The following is a 10,710-nucleotide window of genomic DNA, read 5'->3' on the forward strand; positions in this document are numbered from 1 at the left end:
TGATTATGATGATTAATGCAAACACTTGCACACACACAATATATATGTATATGTATATATATATATATATATATATATATATATATATATATATATATATATATATATATATGTGTGTGTGTGTGTGTTGTGTGTGTATATATATATATATATATATATATATATATATATATATATATATATATACATATATAATAATAATGAATGGAATTGTCGCTTCTAGAAAGTCGGATCTTTAATAAAAAGAGTATTTGGCCAGTAGAAACTTCAGCATTTTTCGTTAAAACTTTATTTTCATCCAACGCCTACGTTTCGGGATACAAATCCCATCTTCAGGGCTAAAAACAAGGAAAAAATTAAAATTCTATACATTAAATCAGACTAAAATGCGGACATAGTAATAAATTATGTTTTTTTTAATTATATAAATTAATTAACAATATATCAATGAAATTCGAATTTTATATAAAAGTAAGACGGTAACTAATGGAATAAGAGATCAACAGTAAAAGCAAAGCTACTAAGTACAATGACACTTCAAAATAAATAACCAAACAAAACACTTAAAAAACACAAACCACACGTGAACAACTAAGAAAATTATCGTTATTACTAAAAACAGGAGAAAAATATTGATTGTGCTAAGTATTCATATATATATATATATATATATATATATATATATATATATTATATATATATATATATACGTGTATAGATAATATAGTATATATATATATATATATATAATAGATATTATATTATATATATATTATGTATTATAAATTTATTATATATCATAATAATAATATATATATATTTATATATATATGATATATTATTATATATTAATATATATATAAATATATATATATTATATATATAATATATGATAATATCTTATATATATTATATATAATAGATATATATATATAATCTATATATATATATATATATATATATATAGATATATATATATATATCGATATATATATATATATATATATATATAGATATATATATATATATAAATATCTATATATATATATATATATATATATATATATATATATATATATATAAAATGAATACTTATCACATCACCGTGATTCATATAAATCATTCGAACTACAAATGTCCTTTAATATGTAATTCGCTCTACCCTTCGGAATTGATATATTTCATATATGTACCGAAGGGGAATTTTTAGTTGATAATAATTTCGTTCCCCAATGGGATCGAAAACGAAATCAGAACGGACTGTCCGTTCTGATTTCGTTTCCCGTCCACTGGACGGTGGTTCGATCCCATGGTGAGACGAAATTATTATCAACTAAAAATTCCCCTTCGTACATATATGAAAATATATCAATTCCGAGGTAGAGCGAATTAGATATTAAAGGACATTTGTAGCTCGAATGATATGATATATATATATATATATTTTATTATATATATATATATATATATATATATATATATATAACATAGTATCAATTATATATATATATATATATTATATATATATATATATATATACATAGTATATATATATAAATAAATAGATAAATAATCAACTAATTAATTAATTAATTAAATTATATATCATAAATAAATAGATAAATAATAATTTCAATTTATATATATATATATATATATATATATATTTATATATATTCTATGCAACATTCATCTGAGTATACCATAAACATAACTGTACCTCCATATTTTTTTTACCCTGCAGTCGGGAGCGGAGCCGGAGGTGGCGTTGTGGCATCCCGCCTGGCAGAAGTACCCTCCTGGAACGTCCTCCTGCTGGAGGCAGGACCTGTCCCGCCGCAGGACAGTTACATCCCGGGGCTGTTCGCCTTTGGATACATGCGGGGCAACAATGACTGGGACTACGTCACCGAACCTCAGAACAACTGTCTCAAGAGCTTCGTTGGCCAGGTAAGGAACCTGTCTGGATCTTTCCCTTCGTCTGCGAGTTCTTTAGGGAGGTCTTCGATTTACTTGTGTCTTACTGAAATGTCTTTTCTCTCCCATTAGTAACTAATCATTAGTTTTCGTTTGATTTACGTAATTTTTGATAATGAATTAAATTCAACTAGAACAAAACATTGTTCCGCTTAAATAGGAGGCTGGAACTTCAGATAATTTCTCTTATTATCTTAGAGTCAGCTTGCAAAGATAAGAAATCTCAAGTACTCATACAAAATGCATACAGTTTTAGAGACATACATGATTATCCTAGATATCAGATCCAGTGTGTTCTGCGCAAATATGAATAGGCCCACCTGAAAATGAATTGTTATTACGATAAATGCAGGCGCCCTACAGCGAACAAAAATATCCGATATCAACATACGTTATTGCACTCTCTTGCAATCCTTTATTTACAGATTTGACAGCTAACAACTATGAGTGCTCATGTTTATGAAAAAAATCTAAAAAATGTACAATTATTATTGACTCCTCAGATCTATTCAACAATCTTCACCACTCGCAAAGATAACCCAAGAACTGCTATGAGTTTTAGCAATACATTTGTGTGTTTTAATAAGCCAAGGCCTGGAATCTAGTTTTATTTGCAGTGTTGTAGAAATCCACTTACAGTGTCCTATATACATTTATACATTATTGAGGATTATTAATAACAATTTTAGACACCTGTTTTGTCGGAGATTTAGCTGGCCTTATGCCAGCACGGGCTCTTGCTCATAGAATTTGACACCTTACACAGTGTTCTCTCCCTGATTATTCTTATTTTGAACAAACACGTTCAAAAGTATGTAGGAATAAAAGACCATTAAAAAGGAATATTTAAGATGCACAAAAAAAAAAACTATAACAAAACCTTCAAACTTTTCATACTAATGATACATTCTATTTACCCAGTTCTCTGAAGACGGTAACAGAAGTACCCGAAAATCTTAAGAGTGACCCAATACCCCTTAAGTAATCGACTTCTGAATGACCGTTTATACTGCATTATTATTATTATTATTATTATTATTATTATTATTATTATTATTATATTATTTATTATTATTATTTTCTTTTTTTGCTTTTTGGTCTATCACAGCCAACCTGTTCGACTGGGTGGTTTTTATAGTGTGAGGTTCCGGGTTGCATCCTGTCTCCTTAAGAATCCATCACATTTCTCACTATGTGCACTGTTTCTAGTAGCACACTACTTCGGCATCTAGTTTTTCTAGGTTCCTTTTCAGAGATCTTGGAGTCGTGCCTATTATTATTATTATATTATTATAATTGAGAAAGTAAAAATCCACACTAGTATGCCTGTTTTTGATGTTATTTAAAATATATGCAGCAGAAAGCTTTCGGTTGACCTGCACGGTCCATCTTGTCAGTCAAACAGGTATGTTACTGTAGATTTACTTTCCTATTTTAATGACTCATGTAATTATGAGTTTTCCTTGGGTTATTATTATTTTTAGGGAAAAACTCTCTATTGCGAGAGTATATATAATGTTCGAAAGGGTCCACAATAATATAAAGTGTTAGAGGGGAAATAGATATCCATGCTGTCGATTTAAAATGAATGTAAACGTGGAATGGAAGGGTTCGAAAGCTTTTGTAAAGTTTTAAAATTATACACGGACTCTTAACACTTTTTATTATTGTGGACCCTTTAGAACATTATTATTATTATTATTTTATTATTATTATTATTATTATTATTATTATTATTATTATTATATTATTATTGGTCACAGTTTTCCGTGTCGAAAATGATGACAATGGTTGCAGGTCCACAATAATATAGCATGTGAGTTCATTGTCTTTAATGGATATTAAAATCTTTCGAACCTTGTACTATGGGATTCCATTTCAGTGCAAGATGAACCTAGTACAAGGTTCGAAAGCTTTTTAATATCCATTATTTAAAGACCATATACCCACCACATTGCTATATTATTGTGAACCTGCATCCATTCTTATTATTATTATTATTTCAGCGTGCCACTATGCCACACGGGAAAGTTTTGGGGGTTCGACGATAACAAATGGGATGTTGTAACGCCCGAGGCAACAGAAAGGATTTCGATTACTGGGCGTCGCTGGGCAACGCTGGGTGGGATTACGAAAACTGCCTTCATTACTTCAGGAAAAGTGAGAACTACAGGGGCAGCCAGCTTGGAGAAACAGGTACATGGAATGACAAACTTTAAAAAGTAGAATGCGTAGTCACACACACACACACAAACACACAAAACATTTGTTTCTCAAGCATGACATTTTCATGTTCACCATATTAAGCTACAGATCCAGTTCAACTCTTACCTCTGGAATAAATTTTTTACACCCAAGGGAAATAACAATTTGGTGTAAATTACTGGATATCAAACGATATTTGTGGCTTTAGTATTTTGTGAAATATATATATATATATATATATATATATATTATATATATATATATATTATAATAAATAATACTACATATGTATATATGTAAATATATACTTATATATACTATATATTGTAAATATATAATATATACTATCCATATATGATGAATAATAACCATAATGCACTCTTAACTCTTCGAAATCTTCACACTTTTTTAATATGCTTGTCACTACAAAGCCTTAGATACAGTTACTTCAGAACTACTTCATACTTCTTTGCATTTGGATCCAATGGTTTGAAGTGACAAGCTATCCAATAAAGTTAAGGGTATTGTGGCTATTATGATATATATATATATATATATATATATATATATATATATATATATATATATATATATATAGACAAAATCCACGTAGGAAAGAGAAACGATTGAGTGCTGCAAGTCCTATCAACTTCTTGTCCTTTACTTGGCAGTCTGTTAAGTAAAAGGACAAGGAATCGAGAGGCCTTCTTGCCAGAACTCCATTGTGTCTTCTTACCTTCCTGTGGAATTTTTTCTTTATTTATATATTCGTCACGTTCCGTATTTTTGTGATTCAGTATACATACATATATATATATATATATATATATATATATATATATATATATATATATATATATATATATATGCATGATTATTCCAATCATCTTATTCATCTATAACAAACAATAATTCCAATAGAAATGAATGACTTAAACAGTCTTGCACCACCATGAGGTAATAAAATGATGAACAACTTGATCAAAAAACAATTTCATGAAGTGTACTAGCACGCTTTGGCAGAGTTGTACCACGGCCGAGGCGGTCCAATGTCTGTTACGGGGTCTCATCCCGGAGACCTCTCAGTGGCATTCCTGGCGGCAGGCGCAGAGCACGGCTTTGATATCATCGACCCGAGCGGACCCGTTCAGACAGGTAAGGAACATCAGTCATTCTGTAAATCCTTTAGTATGCCATATGAACCAGTCATTTTTGTAAATACTTTATGACTAAGAAGATCAGTGGTTCCGTAAATCCTTTAGTGCCGTATCAACCAGTCATTTTTGCTAAACATTTAGGACTGACAAGATCATTGGTTCTGTAAATCCTTAAGTACCATATGAAGCAGTCATTTCTGTAAATACTTTGACTGACAAGATCAGTTTTTCTGTAAATACTTTATGACTGACAAGATCAGTGGTTCTGTAAATCCTTAAGTACCATATGAACCAGTTAATTTTGCAAATACTTTAGGACTAACAAGATCATTGGTTCTGTAAATCCTTTAGTACCGTATGAACCAGTCATTTTTGCAAATACTTTATTATTAACAAGATCAGTAGTTCTGTAAATGCTTTGGTACCATATGAACAAGTCAATTTTGCAAATACTTTAGTACTAACAATATCATTGGTTCTGTAAATCCTTAAGTACCATATGAACCAGTCATTTTTGCAAATACTTTATGACTAACAAGATCAGTGGTTCTGTAAATCCTTTAGTACCAAATGAACCAGTCAATTTTGTAAATACTTTATGACTATCAAGATCAGTGGTTATGTAAATCCTTTGGTACCATATGAACCAGTGATTTTTGCAAATACTTAATGGTTAACAAGAATATCAGCCGTTCTGTAAATCCTTTATTACCATATGAACCAGTCATTTTTGCAAATACTTTAGGACTAACAATATCAGCGGTTCTGTAATACATTTAGTACCATATGAACCAATCATTTTTGTAAATACTTTAGGACTAATAAGATCAGTGGTTCTGTAAATCCTTTGGTACCATATGAACCAGTGATTTTTGGAAATACTTTATGACTAATGAGATCAATGGTTCTGTAAATCCTTAAGTACCATATGAACTACTCATTTTTGCAATTACTTTAGGAATAGCGAGAAGACCAGTGGTTTTGATAATATTTCTTTATGAGGACCAGTCATTTTTGCAACTATTTTAAGAGGTATTGCTGACTCCGGGGTTTAAGCCACACTTTGACTCGTTCATCCTCAGGTCTGGGCTAGATAAGGGCGTTAAGTTACCTGTCCCTCTGGTCCTACCGTAAATTGAGTAAAAAAGTTCATGAGAATTCTAGGTCCTATTTTCAAAGATATTAGCTCTGATCACAGTTAAGTTCACACATGTCAAAACTATGTGTATTATAACTAACAAACTGCCCTTCGATAAATTAAGGACATCTACCTTTGTATTTTAATTTCTACTCCGATAAATTATCAGTTTGTGTCTTTTATTTAATTGAAGATTTTTTTATCTTATTTTCCCCAGGTTTTTCTAAGCCTTATTTCAATATAGGAGATGGCATCAGGTCTTCTGTAGCTTACTCATTCATTAGGCCAGCAGCAGCATGGCCCAATCTTCATGTACTACATAGTGCTACAGTACAAAAGGTAGCCGAGATTTTTATTCAGATATTTGCTTTAAAAATGATTTCCCTTAAGACGAGTCTCTTTCAAACCACGTCTTCCTAAATCTGTTTTTTTTTTCTTTTTCTTTTAAGATTGTGAATTTTGTAAGTTGATATTGCTAACATGGTAATGTAAGAACATAAAGAATAAATGGTGCTGGAGACAGTGATAACTGTGCTGTACTTAGAATAACTGTGTTGTACTACTTAGCTAAACGTAACCACAATACAGATTAGATATTTGATTTACTGTAAAAGGATAAATCCTTCTACATTCATAATTGAAGATAAAAATAAAACCCCGTACGCCAGATACTTGTCTGTAGTCTATGGGTGCGCAGTGATTATATGTACCCACTGAAATGGCATTTGAATTGAAACTTGGAATTGAATCCTTCACTTTCCTATTGCATAGTAGTTTATTAAGGAATACATTTACTGATTGCTATTGGTTCTTGGTGACCATTTTCACGCGTTACCAATTCTAATTTCATGCCACTGTTTCAGATCATCTTGGATGAAGAGGAAGGAGCCAAGGGAGTGATATTCAAACACGATAACGTGGTCAGTATGTTGAGTAACCGTTTCCTGATATGCTTGGAATAATAATTCCATTACCTAAACTCTGAAATAATGTCAAGTTAACTGTAGTACATTCACATCAACCGTGCATTTGATGCCTAGGCCAGTCCCTCACGACGCTCCTGATTGGCTGTTGATAAGCCAGTCACAGGGCTGGAAACTCTCAGTCTCTCGAGAGAGTTCACATGGGTAGGATGCATTTTTCAGGAGAGGTGGAACATACATCCTGCCTACGAGAACTCTCTCGAGAGACTGAGAGTTTCCAGCCCTGTGATTGGCTTATCAACAGCCAATCAGGAGCGTCGTAAGGGACTGTTCTAGACATCAAATGCACGGTTGATGTGAATCTACTATATGAGAACGATTCTTAACGCGATTTAGCCATGGCAATAAGTCAGTAAAATAACGAGATGTAACGAGTCCTTATCTCGAACAGAAACGTACTTCAATGCATTTCTGTATTTGCTTTTTCTTTACCTACTTCTGTCAGGTGTATGAACGGTTGGTTGGTCCGGATTTAGCTGGATTCTAGTTTCTCATTGGACGAGTGGGTTGCGTACTCGCCTATCACTCTGGTAGCCCGAGTTCGTTCCGCGCTTCCGCCAGTGCGGAACCAGAGACATTTATTTCTGGGGATTGGAAATTCATTTCTCGATAGAAAGTAGTTCGGATCCCACAATAAGCTGCAGGTACCATTGCTAAGTAGTCAATTTGTTCCTAGCCACGTGTATAAAAATCTAATTCTTCAGGCCAGCCCTAGGAGAGCTGTTAATCAGCTCATTGATCTCTTAAACTAAGATATAAACTTACTTAAGCTGGATTCTGACAGACCTTTAGGGCATGAAAGTGAGTAAGTGTTCCGGTGTGGACTCTACAAATCAACAAAGACCGTCAGATAAAAGAACAAATGATGGATGATCTAAAAAGTTTGCCCTGTTTCATTCCAGTTGTATAAAGCGATGGCCAGCAGAGAGGTCATCATCAGCGCTGGGGCTCTTGGATCGCCGAAACTCCTGATGCTTTCCGGCATAGGACCAGAGGAACATCTACAGGAACACGGTGTATGATACTATATTTTGTATGCTAATAGGCAATGACTGTGGTTGACAGCATCCACAAAAGGATAATTGTCCTAGTACAAATACTGAACAGATAATATAATGTTTAATATATATATATGTGTGTGTGTGTGTGTGTATTTATACACTATATGTATGTATGTATTTGGCTACATATTCTCATCATGATTAACCGATTCTAGATACAACCTATAGCGCATGTTCCGGGAGTTGGACAGAATCTGCAAGACCACATGGGCGTGTACGGCCTCGTCTGGACGATTAACAAAGGTTCATCCTCCTCTATGAGACAAATCATTGCTCCAGGAGCTATTGAGCAATATGTGCTTGAAAGAGGAGGTTGGTATTTCTAAGCTGCGACATGAATTATGCATGATCTTTTGAACGTGTATGACTCACTTCAGAGGTAGGCTGTTCTCTCCTGGGTGATGCTCTCAGCAGGATAGCTTTGATTTTGTGTTTTTGTTTTATTTTATTTCATTTTATTAATTATTTTCTTTATTTTGTTTTTGGGGAGAGAAGGTTTTAACACTCGGCCAGTAACGAGATTTGACTATAGACATAACTGCTGCAACATTGACCATATAACAGAAGCTATCTGTATAGGGTTTATACCAAAGAACGGGATTTGGGATTTGACTATAGACATAACTGCTGCAACATTGACCATACCAAGCTATCTGTATAAGGTTTATACCAAAGAGCTCTTGATTTCAAGTAACAAGATGGGTTGGGGACGACCTCTAAATGCAATACTGCAACGTTCCAAAGAAGCTCTTGTCCGTTTAATGGCTTAAGCCTGAAAAAAAAAACCTGGTTTTGAACTGCCTGAAGGAATGACGGTTAAAACCCGGGGAATCTATGTGTACAGCATTAGTCTGCGAGAGATGCAACGATCCAACAGTGACTTGGATGCTGAAGATAGTTATAAGAATCAGTATCATTTCAGAATTTCATCTTCACACAGCGACTAAAGATATTCATTCCCTACTTTCTTCCTGCAGGCCCTTACGCTGCCCCAATCGGGGATATAGCAAACGCTTGGATAGGCGTCAACGGAGAGATCGACAATGATTATCCTGACATCCAAATATCGCTCTCACCTGCGCCATTCCACCTCGATAAAGGGCTCTTTGTTCCCTACATCTTCGGCCTGGACAAAACGGTAAGGAACTCAGATAGAAAAAAATAGAAAATAGAGTTTAGGCCAAAGGTCAAGCGCTGGGACTAGTGAGGTCATTCAGCGCTGAAACGGAAATTGCCAGTATAAAGATGCTTGAATGGTGTAACATGAGGAAAACCCCGGAGTTAGGAGAGGGTGGTAAGTCATATGGAAGAGAGTACGAACGGAGGTACAGTAAAAGGAATGAAAGGGATTGCAGGTAGGGGCCGAACGGACGCTGCAAAGAACCTGATGTAATGCCTACCGCGCACCACAGAAGGTGCACTGATGGCACTAACCCCTTAAGGGGGACAAAGAGGTAAAGATTCACAATGCTCTTCTACAAGAAAATCTTGTTTGATCAAGATAGCTATATCGGCATTATTGATTTTCAAAAGATTTTAAGTTTATTTATTGCTCTAACGCAACACTATTTAGCCTTTTTTACTGCACTGAAGCTCAAATCATATCACGAATAAATGTTTTACCTCAGTTAAATAAATGTGAAGTTGTAAAAGTTAGAAAATATGCAAAAATCCCCTTTTTTTCTCACATTACTATTTTCTTCTTTTTTCTTATCGTATACCCTAAAACATGGTGACTTTTACTTCAACAACGTCAACAAGAGTAAGAGATTTTAACCTTTATTTCTTCCGAACAGCTCTACATGCGGCATTATTCCCCCTTGTTTGGTGAGGATGGCTTCACACTAGTCGTTAACCTGCTGAGACCCAAGAGTGTTGGATCAGTGACCCTCAGATCTAGCAACCCAGAAGACCTACCTATTATTGATCCTCAATACCTAAGCCAAGAGGATGATATATACACCTTGCTGAAAGGTACGATATACGAATTGCTGAATGTGCTAATAATAATAATAATAATAATAATAATAATAATAATAATAATAATAATAATACCACCCACAATCATAGGAATATTATGCACGATCCCAAGATCCCTGAAAACGTATTTACCTGGAAAACCTAGATGCCGAAGTAGCTCCAGGACCTCATGCAGAAGAGCGTGCTGTTAGTAACAGCGCGCATGGTGA

The 10,710-nt window shown here is 33.8% G+C and overlaps 1 protein-coding gene across 1 annotated transcript in view; it reads left to right on the top strand.

The window, feature by feature from the left end:
* LOC135201950 (glucose dehydrogenase [FAD, quinone]-like) overlaps window positions 1-10,710 on the top strand; it is a 46,890-nt gene that overhangs the window by 4,096 nt on the left and 32,084 nt on the right. Inside the window, exon 2 of the mRNA XM_064231229.1 lies at window positions 1,745-1,950. Coding sequence (XP_064087299.1) covers window positions 1,745-1,950 — 206 coding nt within the window. The remainder of the gene's footprint in view (window positions 1-1,744; window positions 1,951-10,710) is intronic.

This window comes from Macrobrachium nipponense, chromosome 30 (genome assembly GCF_015104395.2).
Source record: "Macrobrachium nipponense isolate FS-2020 chromosome 30, ASM1510439v2, whole genome shotgun sequence".
Taxonomy (NCBI): domain Eukaryota; kingdom Metazoa; phylum Arthropoda; class Malacostraca; order Decapoda; family Palaemonidae; genus Macrobrachium; species Macrobrachium nipponense.